Source organism: Puma concolor, chromosome A3 (genome assembly GCF_028749965.1).
Source record: "Puma concolor isolate L17-30 chromosome A3, mPumCon1.1.hap2, whole genome shotgun sequence".
Classification (NCBI taxonomy): Eukaryota; Metazoa; Chordata; class Mammalia; order Carnivora; family Felidae; genus Puma; species Puma concolor.
This window is the reverse complement of record NC_141669.1, coordinates 16,554,622-16,569,764: the sequence shown is the minus strand read 5'-3', so window position 1 is coordinate 16,569,764 and position 15,143 is coordinate 16,554,622. Positions and strand designations below refer to the sequence as shown.

At 43.9% G+C, this 15,143-nt stretch overlaps 2 protein-coding genes across 5 annotated transcripts in view; one reads left to right on the top strand and one right to left on the bottom strand.

The window, feature by feature from the left end:
* The window catches only part of APOB (apolipoprotein B), a 38,958-nt gene that overhangs the window by 12,364 nt on the left and 11,451 nt on the right, over nucleotides 1-15,143 (top strand). The window contains exons 13-25 of the mRNA XM_086700094.1: nucleotides 1-212; nucleotides 480-717; nucleotides 1,292-1,468; nucleotides 3,072-3,263; nucleotides 4,187-4,354; nucleotides 5,049-5,260; nucleotides 7,796-7,978; nucleotides 8,795-8,916; nucleotides 10,587-10,797; nucleotides 11,348-11,523; nucleotides 11,626-11,813; nucleotides 12,295-12,440; nucleotides 14,644-15,017. Coding sequence (XP_086556220.1) covers nucleotides 1-212; nucleotides 480-717; nucleotides 1,292-1,468; nucleotides 3,072-3,263; nucleotides 4,187-4,354; nucleotides 5,049-5,260; nucleotides 7,796-7,978; nucleotides 8,795-8,916; nucleotides 10,587-10,797; nucleotides 11,348-11,523; nucleotides 11,626-11,813; nucleotides 12,295-12,440; nucleotides 14,644-15,017 — 2,599 coding nt within the window. The remainder of the gene's footprint in view (nucleotides 213-479; nucleotides 718-1,291; nucleotides 1,469-3,071; nucleotides 3,264-4,186; nucleotides 4,355-5,048; nucleotides 5,261-7,795; nucleotides 7,979-8,794; nucleotides 8,917-10,586; nucleotides 10,798-11,347; nucleotides 11,524-11,625; nucleotides 11,814-12,294; nucleotides 12,441-14,643; nucleotides 15,018-15,143) is intronic.
* The window catches only part of LOC147582280 (uncharacterized), a 159,951-nt gene continuing 155,850 nt past the window's right edge, over nucleotides 11,043-15,143 (bottom strand). For all 4 annotated transcript variants that reach the window (XR_015248920.1, XR_015248921.1, XR_015248919.1 and 1 more), the window contains one exon: nucleotides 11,043-11,347. Coding sequence is in view for 1 of the 4 variants with exons in the window: in XM_086700096.1 (XP_086556222.1) it covers nucleotides 11,259-11,347 (89 nt within the window). In the remaining 3 variants the exon portion in view is untranslated. The remainder of the gene's footprint in view (nucleotides 11,348-15,143) is intronic.

The window sequence follows — 15,143 nt, the reverse complement described above, 5'->3', positions numbered from 1 at the left end:
GTCCGGGAAGTCCTTCTTCAGGTTTTCCTCAGTGATGCCTCTCCAGGGGATAAGCGACTGGCTGCCTATCTCATGCTGATGAGGAGCCCTTCCCAGTCAGATATTAATCAAATTGTCCAGTTTCTCCCATGGGAACAGAATGAACAAGTGAAGAACTTTGTGGCTTCCCACATCACCAACATCTTAAACTCAGAAGAACTGTATATCAAAGAGTAAGTAAGAGTAATGTTCCCCCATCTGAAACAAAGTGCTAGAATTCTAAACCTCATTCCGAAAGGCCACTGCCTACCCTTATGGAGTGTTCTTTCTCCTGGGCAACATTCATGCAAAAGTGCATCAGACCTGAGCCAAGCTCTTGAGCAAATGAAACCCAAATCTTTTAGTAGCAATTGGCAATCCCTATTTCCTTGGGGTGGGACAGACAATGGATTAGTAATATGACATGTAAGCTAAAAATAACACTCCTTCTTTCCATCTAGCTTGAAAAGCTTAGTGGAAGATGCTTTGAAAGGATCTCAACTCCCAACCGTCATGGACTTCACAAAATTTTCCCGGAACTACCACCTCTCCAAATCTGTTTCCCTTCCATCACTTGACCCGGTCTCAGCCAAAATTGAAGGAAATCTTATATTTGATCCAAATAATTACCTTCCTAAAGAAAGCATGCTGAAAACAACCCTCACTGTCTTTGGATTTGCTCCAGCGGACCTCTTTGAGGTATGTGTGATACTAAGAAGAGGCTTACGTCCTCTCTCCTGTTGTATACAACACCACAAATAGGAAGTTGAGGGAACCGTGAGGCAGCCTGGGGAGGAATTATATTCAGGCAGTTCATTCATACCAACTGTTTGAGGGCTTCTTCTTTCCCACCTCCCTTGCCCCCCTGCCTTCCAGCTAGAGGTCACCTGAGGCATGACTCTGTAGTATTAACGGAAATGCAGATGTCTCAGAGAAGTCCTTAGAACCAAAACCCAAGAAAACACATGGGCTGTGTAATCGGACTGATCTGGCTCAAACCCCAAATTCATTCTCACTCCGAATCTTTTGTTTAATTATTTATCCTCTCTGAACTTTAGCTGCCTCTTCTGGAAAAGGGCAAATAATAAGTTCTGCCTTTCAAGATTCTAGTAAGAATCAAATACCACAACTCCTGTGGAGTGCTAAGTTCAGCTCCTACCCTGTAGTATTCATTAAATACTTGTTTAATTAAATGGACATAAAGAGAGGAATTAGAGGCTGACACACAACAAAGAAACCTGATGGCATTTTCTTGCCTGATTTTCTTTCTCAGATTGGTTTGGAAGGAAAAGGCTTTGAGCCAACATTGGAAGCTCTTTTTGGAAAGCAAGGATTTTTCCCAGACAGTGTCAACAAGGCTTTGTACTGGGTGGATGGCCAAGTTCCTGATCATGTCTCCAAGGTCTTGGTGGACCATTTTGGCTATACCAAAGATGATAAACGTGAGCAGGTATGTTTTTGTTAAGTACTCCCTCAAGGAAGGCTTTCGGTCTCAATGTGAAAACATTTTATCCAAGCCTAGAAGTCATCAAGGAACTGTCTAGCTGAAGTGACAGTTACGACTGTTATTAACCAGTCCTATGGGGATAAGGACTATGTCCTCTGTAATTATAAGCCTCCTGGATATTCAATGTGCCCAGCGGCCAGACTCATTAGAGGCGCTCTCACATGATGATTAAGAGTGTAAACTCGGGGGGCGCCTGGGTGGTGCAGTCGGTTAAGCGTCCGACTTCAGCCAGGTCACAATCTCGCGGTCCGGGAGTTCGAGCCCCGCGTCGGGCTCTGGGCTGATGGCTCAGAGCCTGGAGCCTGTTTCCGATTCTGTGTCTCCCTCTCTCTCTGCCCCTCCCCCGTTCATGCTCTGTCTCTCTCTGTCCCAAAAATAAATAAACGTTGAAAAAAAAAAAAAAAGTGTAAACTCGGGGGCATGGGTTTGAATTCTCACCACACTGTCTTCAAACTGCATACCTAGAAAAGCTGTTTGATATTATGTCTATTTCTACATCCCCAGAGTGTGCCAATAATCCATGCCTCCCAGGGTGATTTAAAAACTAAATGAAGTAAAGTATGTAAAATGCTAAGCAGAGTGCCTTACTGGTACTGATTGATCAATAAGCAGATACTATTACAATTTTTGAATTCATATTTTCATAATTAACTGCTTTTTTTGGCTCTTACTCATATCAGTGTACTAGCTAGTGGGAGCAAACCACTTTGAAGCCAGCATAAGACCCCACTTAAGGAGTAGAAAGCAGATTGAATAACCTGGAGTTTCTTATTCTTTAATTTTTTGCCTTACCCAAAGTGTGGTTCAGGCAATTGCATCACATCAGAACGTGTTAGAAATGCAGGTTCTGAGGCCTCACCAGGATCTACTGAATCTGAATCTACATCTTAAGGACATTCCCTAGGTGACATGTATGCACATTTCAGTTTGAAAGGGCAATAATTTACTCCTAGATGTTCACAGATGGCCCCACCTCCACCTTGTAATTTAACTACCTCCACCTGAGGCTGAGGCTCTTTGCTGTGTTCTGGGTCTATCAACACTCTCTTCTTTCTCAATGACTAAGCATCAATCTATAGAATTCTTCTTAACTCTAAGAAGAACTTGTCTAGGATGGTGTGTTTTTAAAGCATTTGGCCAATTTATACAGCAGCTGCATTTTCTCAAGAAACCCCTAGTATTCATCCCTTATCAGAGAAGAAAGGGATAAGCTGGGAAGGGGTGAGGGATAGACAATCTTCTACTCCTGGTTAGCCCTATGAATCCTGACATCTTCCTATGCCTGCATTATTCAAATTAAGAACAGTGTGGAAGCATTGCTATCCGTGGTAAGACCTCAGGGTCGTTGTTGTTTTTCATCTCAGTTTGGAGGAGCTATCTATTTTTCAGTAAAAGGTGGGAGTCTGATTTCAGTGGCTTCCCTAGATCCCCACCTTGAATACTTGTGTTTAGCCCATCATGGCAGCAGCAGATGGGCCCCACATCAGGACTCTAAATGTCTGACAATGCTGACATCTCATTAGACATTTTGTTGTTAAAATCCCAGGACATGGTCAATGGAATTATGCTCAATATTGGGAAACTGATCAAAGATTTGAAATCCAGAGAATTCCCAGAAGCCAGAGCCTACCTCCGCATCCTGGGAGAGGAGCTTGGCTTTGTCAGGCTCCATGACCTCCAGCTCCTGGGAAAGCTGCTGCTGAATGGTGTTCACACTCTGCAGGGGATCCCCCAGATGGTAAGTCGGCCAGGCCCCATGATAGGGCAATGAGATTAGCCAGTGCTCTTTTTAGATCTCCCAGACTCTTTACAATCCTGTCCCACAAACCAGAGAAAGTGCTGGTACTTCCTTCAAAGAAGCAATTCAATTGCCTTGAATTTCAGAGAGGAAGATTCTTAGACTGCAAATAATTGGTAACATTTAGAAACTAGGCCATTTGTAACGTTAGGTATATCTTTTAGAGCATTCATTTGTTCATCTGGAAAAAAATATTAAGTGTTACCTCCCTATATCTATGTTACAGGTTCCTTTTAATATTGAAATTATAATGATGAAGGAATGTATTTGACAAACTGTAGTCCACTATCTAAATATGAGCTATAGTTTCCACTATTATTAATTTATTAATAAGGTAGAAAATATCCAAATATATTCCCTGGTATTTGATAAATAACAATGTTGGCTTTAAGAAAACAGACCACAAGTTATTTTCTAGAAATGTCATTTAAAAAAAAAAAACTAATACATACTATTATGTCTATCATGTCAATAGCTCATTGGTTTCAAAAAGAAATGGTTTTATCATAATATATTACACTTACATAAAACCTCATTTATGTTGAGACTCCAAATAACTGGAATTAAGCCATGCCATTCAATGCTACTTAAAGCACATAAAGCTCTGAGGCACGGCAATATTCTCAAGGGTCTCCAAACCACTAGTTCAAAATGACATGGTATCTTTCCAGGGAAATTTCTTATATCCCAACCTGTCAAAACTGATAATCATTAATTTTATCAAATACTCAGATAATCAAAATATGCTAGTCTGTCCCTTCTGGATAACAAACAATTATTGTGTGATATGTGGGAAGTCACATTTCACAAACCCCAGTTTGATGAGGCTTACTTGTAGTTACTGTACCCCGTTGGACCCACAGATTGGAGAGGCCATCAAGAAAGGTTTAAGGAGCGACTTGTTTCTTCACTACATCTTCATGGACAACGCCTTTGAACTCCCCACCGGACTTGGGTTACAATTGCAAATCTCCTCCTCTGGAGTCATCACTCCTGGAATCAGGGGTGGAATGAAGCTGGAAGTAGCCAATGTAAGATCCTGTTCATTGTTTTGATTCCTTAGATCATTCTTTTCCTCAGGGGTGGGTTTCTTGTACAATTTTAAAACGTGTGTCTAGTTGAAGATGAAGTACATCATCATTGTAATCGCCCTACTCATTTTTATGAACTTTAGGATTCCACTAGGAGGCGCCACCTTGCTAGCTCCTGGCAGTAAGGAGACCGCTATTCTCTCAATAAATGAGGATTCCTGTCATCTTTTCATCCTGTTATGCTTAAAGTTAACTGGGGCACTTCCTAGTGCTGGGTATCAGTGTCTGGCTCTAGGGAACTGAGAACGTGGCTTTTCTTCCTCCAAAGAAATCACAGTAGGGGTGCCTGGATGGCTCCATTGGTTAAGCCTCTGACTCTTGATTTCAGCTCAGGTCATGATTTCACAGTTCATGGGCTCGAGCCCCGCATCAGGCTTCGTACTGACAGAAGGGGACCTGCTTGGTATTCTCTCTCCCTGTCTCTCTCTCTGCCCCTCTGGCATGTATGCATGGGCTCTCTAAGCAAACAAACAAACAAACAAACATTAAAAAAAAAAAAAAGAAATCACAATAATGTTTCCTAAGGTGTGAGCTATCCAGAGATGTTAGCACATGGGTGGGGAAGGGCACTTGATCTGACGCCAGGGGCCTGAGGTGTTTAATGAACCTGAAGAGGTCGTTTTCTGACTTAAAGATGCAGGCAGAGCTGATGGCAAAGCCCTCTGTGTCCGTGGAGTTTGTGACAAATATGGGCATCATCATCCCGGACTTTTCAAGGACGGGGGTCCAAATGAACACCAACTTCTTCCACGAGACAGGCCTGGGTGTGCAAGTTGCCATGAAAGCCGGGCAGCTGAAGTTCACAGTTCCATCTCCTACGAGGCCAATCAGGCTGTTCAGTGGCAGGTAATTCTCTTTCCAGCTCTGATTAGCCAGTGTAAGAGAGAAGGTTGCGGCTGGATCTGTAGGGCTTGGCTGCCCAACATAATTCAAGGCCCTGTGGCCGTGGGGGTGTGGGGGGGAGAGAATGTAGTGAATTACCTACTTTTAACCTAGCCTAGACTCATTACATAATTACAGTTTCCTCAACTGTCCACATTTTACCAAACTGAGATTTAGGACTTGCTAATTAATCACTTCTTATTAGGTGATTTTTGTTATTGTTTATTTGTTTGTTTTGAGAAGAAACACAAACTCTAGAAAAATCATCCTTGGGAAATGAACATTTTTTCACAGGAAAAATACCAGAGGACATACTGATCTGTGGTAACTAGCTCAGCGGATAGAGCAGGAAAGTCTTAATCTCATGACTATGGGAGGCAGCGTATTTGGAGAGCTCCATTTTCGATGATATCCTCAAACATTGATTTGCTTTAGTTTCTATATCTTGGACACATTAATTTGTCGATTCAAAAATAGTAAAAATGGTATTTAAGTGCCAACTCTATACGAAGCATGTTAAATGAGATACACAAGGTCCCTGACCTTCTAGCACTTAAAGTTCACAGATAGGACATGCAGGGAAGCAAACCCTAAGAATAAACGGAGGCCTGAGAGGAAGCACAGAAGGACATGAAGTTCTGTATGAGGTAGCCTGGGCCACTCAGGGAAAGCTTTCTGAAGAAATCGACATGAAGACCATGTCAGAGATATGCAGAAAAAAGAGAAAGGAATAAGTGTTACCAGGCCAAGAGAAGAGAACAGCCCGAAGGAACAAGAATGTGGTTCAGAAGCTGCAAGAAACTCAAAACTCAGTGTGGTGAAGTGCACAGGGGACAGGGAGGGAGGTGACAGAGGCTGGCAAGGGTCAGCCTTCTCAGCCATCTGAAGGGTGCTGGACTCTTCTGAAGGCAAAGGAGTTTAAAATGGGAGCATAAATCAAGCAAGTTTGGTGTTTTAGGAGACCTCCTCTGACTCCAGAGTGGGACAGGGATGGAAAGGAAGCATGACTGGAGTCAGAGAGACTGGCTGGAATCTGTCACACCCACGTGTGGGTGAGAACAGGTCGCAGACTGCACAAGAGTGCCAGGGAGGGTGCGGAGAGGAGTGAGCCTACTCCAGAAAGTCTCAGGAGGTGGAAACAAGAGCACTTGGTGATTGACCAGACATGGGGTTGAGGAAAAAGAAAGAGGAAAAGGCAGTGGGGGTGTCTTTCGCTGAAATAGGGAAAGCAGCTGGTTTGGAGGAAGCTGACAAATTCAGTTTGGGATATGCTGCATTTGAAGTCCTGTGAGACAGCCAGTTAGAATCTCCAGTGGCAGTGGGACCAATGGGTCTGAGCTTGGTAAGCAGGCTGGAGCTACAGATACCGATTTAGCACCTGCAGATAGAGGTTGTTGAGGTCAAACAGCGATTGGTGTAGGGTAAGACGTGAGGGACTAGCACAGAAATGTGGGAAATGTTAACGTGTGAAGTGAGAGGGGAACAGCAAAGGGTGAGAAGGAGTGGCCAGAGACAGAAGCACCAACCTTGTCTTCTGTCATAAAGGGTCATAGAAGCCCAGAAGTGGCCACCAGGGTGGATCGCCCCATTGGCAGCCAAAGCTGGCACTCAGGGCTCCGGTCCCCCAGAAAAGCTAGATTTTAGGGCACCCCTAAAAGGAGGACACAGTACTGAGGAAAGAACATGATATGTCAAAGAAAGCATCCTTAGAGAAATCGGGACATTGTTGAACTTTGTCGCACTTCCTAACGTGTTCAAATACATACTTGAGAGAAGGGTGGCTAAAGTCTTAATCTGGCCAGAAGTGAGAAGCTCTACTAAATACTTCTGGGAGATCAAGGAAAATAATGCCTAAAAGTGTCTATTGGAGTTGGAAGCAAGACAGTGATTGGAGATGCTGATGGAAGCAATCCCAGACGCACGGTAACAGTTCAGTGAGAAGCGTTTTTGAAAGGATGGAGACCACAAAGGCAGACAGGTTTCTTGACTGGGAGGTAGACAAGAAGGGGCTAGCAGGGAAAGAAAGGGGTGTGAGTGAGGTGTGTGCCCAGGCGTGCATTCACGCAATGGGAGAGGTGACCTGGACAGGTTTCATGTGGGAAAGAAATGGAAAGAAGCCAGTATAGTAAGAGTTCCTTCTAGCCTTCTTTTCATGGGAAAAGACCTGAGTTTAGGTCCCAGTGATCATTATTTAACATCTCTGAGTCTCTGTTTCCTCTGTAAAAGAAGGTGCCTCCTGATGTCTGCTGTTGTAGGGATCACAGCTAACAAAAGTAAACGACTTGTACAATGTCTGTAATGGAAAAGTCACTGTGTTTGTTAGCCTTGCTGATGTTCATACTGTTAGTTGTTTCTGTAAATCAAATAATTTGGGGTGGGTATGGACAGAGAGGAGAGAGAAAGCAGGTTAAGGGGGCAAATATTAGCACTGAGAGAATCAGTGATGTTCACTTCAACTCATGACTTGAAGCTAACTAGGGTTTGTGCTTTCTTCACCAGTAACACGTTGCATTTGGTCTCTACCACCAAAACACAAGAGGTTCCACCTCTCACTGAGAACAGGCAGTCCTGGTCGACTTGCAAGCCTCTCTTTACTGGCCTGGATTACTGCACCTCGGGCTCTTACTCCAACGCCAGTTCCCCAGAAGCCACCTCCTACTGTCTGCTGCCCGGGGGCACCAGGTCAGAGATGATTGATGTCCCACCCAGCTTCTGCTCACCTCCTACGTTGTGGCCACCTGGCAGGAAAGGGGAAACCTGCTGTGTGTTCTAAGAGGCTGTGCCACCAGCTTTAGGGGTTTGCACCACCTTTTGATTAGTTACGATAGTGGTCCTCTGTCCCAACGCACCTGAAGTGTACTTGTATTCCTACTAAACTTTGAGTGTAGGATGGAGTTTCTCCATAGGTGAGGAAGGGTGGGGCAGGAAGGTAAGCAGTCACAACCCCTAAGGAAGTCTCAGCTCAAAAATTAACAAAGTGATTCCATCACACTCCTTCAAGGGAGCTGTAGCATTGCCAGTGAGAGATACTCCTTTAAAAGCCTCTCTTTGTAGATGGTGTCCCCTTTTTCTCCCTTATGCATTAGATAATGGGATCACAGCACAGATTCCAATTGGCTCCTAATTCAATGTCCATATTTCTGAGCCTCGAGACACGTTAGCACAACTTTTCCTGGAGCCCACTGGTGTGTTCAAAGCCCTGGCCATGCTTAAGGGCTCCTTGCCTTCAACTCTCGGCACTTCTACTCGTCCTCAGCTTTGCTAACACAACCGGCCAGCTCTGGCTCTGTTTGTCCAAACACCCTGGGGGTCTTCCCTAACCGTGGCTTTTGGAGGGACTGAAAGGGATCAGAAGGGTCATCATTAGTTAGGGACAAGAGCCAATGTTAAGGAAAATTTTTTTTTGTTGTTGAAATAGAGGCTAAATTGTTTGGGGGTCCTTAATCTCATTGCTGAAAGCTCTAACATTATGCACCGTACACACTGTGACACCTTTAGGTTTGCTCTGGAACTGAAGCCCACTGGAGAAGTAGAACAGTATTCTGCCAGTGCAACCTATGAACTGCAGAGAGAGGGCGGAATCTTGGTGGACACCCTGAAGTTTGTAACTCAGACCGAAGGCGAGTATCTAGAAAGGGCTCCCACATCTCTGCCTCAGCCTCAGGTCCAGGACTCACAAGGACAACTTATTTAATTTTAACGTAGTTAACAAATATTTACTGATGCCTGAAAAGTGTCAGGCCTGTCTACAAGCTGAGGCTGGAACAATAAACAGCGGTGATAAAGTCTCTGTCCTCATGCAGTTACGGCAAGAAGCCAAACAAGTAAATGTTCAGAATGCCATATGGGTGCTATAGAAAAAATAGAGCATAAAAGGGTGTAGGGAGTGTCTGGGAGTGGTAGGGAGGAAGAAGGATGGGGGAAGACGGTGCCATTTGAAATGACAAGGGAAAGTAGCACTGGTGAAAGAGAATAAAAAAGAGACTTGAAGGAAGTAAGGGGATAAGCCATATGGAAAGAGTGTTACAGGCTGGGGGTTAGCCAGTGCAAAGGCCCTGAGGCAGGTTGTGGCTGCCATGTTTGAGGAAAAGGAAGGAAGCTGGTATGACTGAAGCAGAAAGATCAGGGAGGAAAATGGTAGAAGATGAGGTCACAGAGAAAGGGGGAGGTAGGGCAGGGATGGTCTTGTAGGCCACGGTAAGGACATTGGCTTTTACTCTGAGTGAAATACAAAGCCACTAGAGAGTTTGCATGAATTGATTTATGTTTATATTGAGGAAAGACTTTAGGGGGACAGGGACAGAGAAACTAGTATTTAGGTTCTGGCAATAATCCAGGCCAGAGATGTTGGATTAGAGCAGTGGCAGAGGAGATCTAAGAAGTAGTTGGATTCTGGGCATATTGTGAAGATCAGGCTTCTCAGGATTTGCTGATGTGGTATTGACTGTAAGAGAAAAAATTGAGTTGGGATGACTCTTTAAGTTTTTTGGCCTAAGCAACTGAAGAATGGGGTTGCCATTTACTGAGATAGAAAAGGCTGGTGGAGGAGCAGGTCTTAGGGGATGGGGCGAACTTAAATGTTCACTTTGGAAGATTTTGTAATGTAGAAATGGTATGTCACAAAATCAAGTGAGAAAAACAAAACCCACAGGAGGGGGGTGCATGCTGAAAAACATGTCATGTAACAATGTTACAGAAATGTAAAAAGAACACACCTGGGAGTTAAAGAAAACCTAGGAATCTCATGACAAAGGAAGAAGTCTGGGAGAGGGAAAGGCAGGGCAGGGGTGGCAAGGAGCCAGGAAGACACAGGTGGAGGGTCACACAGAGATGTCATGTCTGCTGACTCAGAAGGACTCGAGCCTTTGTTGTTCTCTGACCACACCAAGTGTCTCCCATGTCAGGCAGGGCCTTTGCATTCCAGGTCCCTCCAGAACATGGCATAGCTCAGCCCTTCTCTTCATTCTGGTCTCTGCCCACATATCACCTTATTGCCACATATCACCATCTGCCATAAATAATGTGCTTCCTGACTGTCTGGACACCCCCCACCAGAATGTAAGCTCCATGAGGGCAAGGTCTCCCCAGTGCCAAGGGCAGTGCCAAGCACATGACAGGCAATCAATAAATATTTGCAGACTGAACAAATGCACGAACACCCGTAAAATCCTGAACTGTGTCCTCATTGAAGCACACTGAATGCTTAGCGTTTCTCTGCCTCTTCCTCCCCTTCCTTCCTAAACATAGCTTCTGAATGCACATGTCTTGATTCTCTTGTACACCCTTTCAGGTGTGAAGCAGTCTGAGGCTACTATGATGTTCAAATATAACCGGCAGAGTATGACTTTGTCTAGTGAAATCCAAATTCCAGATTTTGATGTTGACCTTGGGACAGTCCTCAGAGTTCGTGATGAATCTGCTATGGAAAAAAAGTCTTACAAGCTCACTTTGGACATCCAGAACAAGAAAATCACTGAGGTCACTCTTACCGGCCACATAAGGTATGAAGGCTCAGGGTGACCTGATTTGAAGTCTTGGTTCTTTCCTTTCTTCCTTTTGAGCTTTAAAACTGACCAAACCTGGGGTGTCCCCAGTCTGTGCTCCAAGGGGCAGATAGAGCCCTCAGCATTCTGACCCTCTGTACAATGTCCAGTTGGATCTTCCTACCATTCATTGGGCATTTACTATTCATCAGACACTGTGCTAAAGGAATTATCTCAGTTCTCATAATAAACTGCAACATAGGTCTGAGTTTCCCTGTTTAATAGATAAGAAAATGGTGCGCAGAGGAGTTAAATAATATGGCCAAAGCAACAGAGCTAGTAAATGGTACAGCAGGATTCAAACAGGTTTTGAAAATCTTGTCTTTCCCCCTTACCTTCCTGGAAAGTCCTGAATTTGTGCTGAAGTCGGCCTCAGAAGTTAATGAGTTCATTTGGGGGGGCATTCATGTATCTCCTTTTTATCGCCACCAATGGTTCTTCTGTTTGATCCCGTGTGTCTCTTTGGCATGGGTAGTCATTGACATCAAATGATTTTTTTTCCCAATAGCTACGACAGAAGTGAAGAAGGCAAAATCAAAGGTGTTATTTCCATACCCCGTCTGCAAGCAGAAGCCAGAAGTGAAATCCTCACCCAGTGGTCTCCCACAAAACTACTCTTCCAAATGGACTCGTCTGCTACAGCTTATGGCTCAACAATTTCCAAGAAGCTGGCATGGCGTTATGGTATGTCCTTCCTCTCCCCATGGGTACTTCCAGAGAGCACCTGGACATGGGTTAGGGGCTGACCTAGTACCACTGACAACTGTTTCATACGTGCATTTTCAGATGAAGAGAAGATTGAGTTTGAATGGAACACAGGCACCAACGTGGATACCAAAAAAGCAGCTTCTAACTTCCCCCTGGATCTCTCTGATTATCCTAAAAGCTTGCATATGTATGCCAACAGTCTCTTGGATCACAGAGTTCCTCAAACAGACATGACTTTCCGGCACATGGGTTCCAAATTAATAGTTGTAAGTACAAATCAGTCAGTCAATAAATACATGGTTATAAGGACTAATTACATACTCAACCCTGAGTTAGGTGAAAGAGGGTATCCAGAGATGGATAAAGTATGCTTCCTACTCCAGAGAATTCCTGAGGAGCGAAGAAACACTCACGGGTGTTTAGTTACCCAGTTACACCAGGCTGTGTGTGATAAATCCCTAATGAATAGTACTAGGCAGAAGAGTTTACTATGCGTATAATATCAAAGGAAGCTTTAGGACCCTGGCTAGGAGTTTGACTATGTTATATATTCTTTTTATAAAATACAGGAAGAGATCAATGACTAACAGCCAAAATTCACAATTTTCTGTGATTTGCTTTTCACCTTCAGTGCATCATCCTGCTTAATGATTGATGTGTCAAATATGGATTATCACCTAATGTTAATTGTACTTGGAGGCCCATCCACCCATACCCATTGCTCTAAAAACTTCTATTGTTTCATAGGCAACAAATGCATGGCTACAGAAGGCATCTGGGAGTCTTCCTTATGCTCAGAACTTGCAAGATCACCTCAGTGGCCTAAAAGAATTGTACCTCCAGAAAATGGGATTGCCAAACTTCCACATCCCAGAAAACCTCTTCTTGAAAAGGTAAAAAAAAAAAAAAAAAAAAAAAAAAAATTTCTTAAACCATGAAAAGTAAATGAAAGATTTCACTTAGCGTAACTTAGACTGTTTATAAATTTACATTTTTAAGGGAAATAATTTAAGCATCTTAAGGAGATTAATAACTGTAGCATAAGCACTGTGGCATTTTTGCATTATTGAACATGGGATCTGAATGTGAACACCAATCCAATCGGAAAGAACCTAAGGAAGTAACTGGGGGATTCTGGTATACTCACCCAAAGAGGTTTTATTCGCTGCAACCTGGATTTGAAAGCCATCTAATTTTCCCCCGTTGTAAGTGAACTCCCTTTGTTCCGGATCAAGATATGCTCATAATTGGTTGTGGGGATTTGAGAGTGGCTAGAGAAATTGCTGACTTCAGGATGGCTGTGGAGCTCTTGAGGGTCAGAACAGCCCTGGAGCATTGCAGGAAGGCAGTGTCCCGAGGGGATATTCACTTTCGCAATATAGCCCCATCCTTGTGGGGAAGTCAGTTCCAAACTGCTTTGTCCACTTCTCTATTTCCAAAAATACGTGGGATGCTTTGCTTTATTTCATGACAGAAAAAAAAAAAAAAATGCAGGAGCTAAAAACACTGTAGTCTTTTCTAGATTGACTATTCTCTGTATGATCTTCAGGGTTAAGAAAACAAGTGATCTGGGGGTGCCTGGGTGGCTCAGTTAGTTAAGCATCCAACTCTTGGTTTTAGCTCAGGTCATTATCTTATGGTTCATGAGTTTGAGCCCCGTATCAGGCTCCATGCTGTCAGTGCAGAACCTGCTTGGGATTCTCTCTCTCTCCCTCTCTCTCTGGCCCTCCTGCTTGTTCTCTCTCTCTCTCTCTCTCTCTCAAAATAAATAAAAACACTTTAAAAATGAAAAAAAAGGTAAGAAGTGATCTGTGTCACGTGGGCCTTTCCATAGTCTATGGCTGAGCAGCAAAATTAAATAGGCCAAGTAAGTGTAAAACAGCTGAAGTCTACCAAAGTCTACTAAAGATAAAAGGAAAAATTGTCAGCTTCAGACAACCCAGGACTCTCTTCTTTCACTGCTAGTATTTCTTTTTTTCTTTAATTTTTTTTTTCAACGTTTATTTATTTTTGGGACAGAGAGAGACAGAGCATGAACGGGGGAGGGGCAGAGAGAGAGGAAGACACAGAATCGGAAACAGGCTCCAGGCTCTGAGCCATCAGCCCAGAGCCTGACGCGGGGCTCGAACTCACGGACCGCGAGATCGTGACCTGGCTGAAGTCGGACGCTTAACCGACTGCGCCACCCAGGCACCCCTCACTGCTAGTATTTCTGACCAACAGTCTTCTTTGTGCTGTACAGAAGATAGGCCCATGTGACCTTAGAAATGGACAAGGCTTATTAAGCATCCTCCCACTGAGGATTGGGGTCCCAGATAGGCAGTGCTAGTCCCTGTTGGAGTCATGCTATCAACAGTTCATTGCTTACAACATTTAAATTCTGCTCTTGTCCTTTAGGATAACTTATAATAGTCCAGGAGCAGAGTACATATGCATATGCATAATACATAGTACCTATACATATGTAGAAGCATAGTATTGAGAATATTACAAAGTGCTTTTAGGTATCTTGTGCCAGCTCTGTGAGGTCAGCAGAAAGGGTACCGTTAGCCTCACGACACAGATAACATCCCTGTGACTCAGGGAGTCAAAAACACAGATGTGTCATCACCACTCAGTGGAAGCTAAAACTGTAACCCCCTATCACTGCTTTCCACACCTGCACCTTCCACATATCCACCTGCCTCATTTCAGTTTAGCAAATATGAAGTATCAAGCGTCACATGTGTGTAAGATACTAGACGAAGTACAGTGAGAAGATAAAAACCAGTTAAGGTATCATCCTTCCTCCCAGAAGACACCATGTAGACACTGAAAAATGAACAAATACATACTAGCTATGTAGGCAGAATTGTGGCATGTTCTTTGAGACTGATGTAAAGGACTGACTCTTGGAAGGATTTTGAATGGATTTGAGTGTTTGATGAGCAGAGAGGTAAAAGGCACGATTCCGGGCACAGGGAGTAGCAGGAAGAAAAGTACGGTATGGGATTGGGATTGGGGCACATGCACCATTGCTTGGAAGGTCAGATGGCAGAGAACTTTGAATTCTTGATGCCTGACTGTTGCAGACATTGTCCTTATTGTTCATTTCAGTGATGGCCGGGTCAAATACACATTGAACAAGAATAGTGTGAAAATCGAGATTCCTTTGCCTTTTGGTGGCAAATCCTCCAAAGATCTAAAGATGTTAGAGGCTATTCGGACACCAGCCATCAACTTGAAGTCGGTGGAATTCTACCTGCCATCTCAGGAATTCCAAGTCCCCACTTTTACCATTCCCAAGTCGTATCAACTGCGAGTACCTCTCTTGGGTGTTCTAGACCTCTCTACGAGTATCTACAGCAATTTGTACAACTGGTCCGCCTCCTACAGTGGCGGCAACACCAGCACCAACCATTTGAGGCTTCAGACTCAGTACTACATGAAGGCTGACTCTGTGGTTGACTTGCTTTCCTACAGTGTGCAAGGTGAGCCGTGGTCGGGCTAATTCATCACAGGCTCTGGCGGGATAGCCTCCTCTGGGAAGGAAAAGACTTGGGCTTTCTTACAGATGTTTTCCTTGCTACTTGGGAGCCTATTTATTCATTCATCTA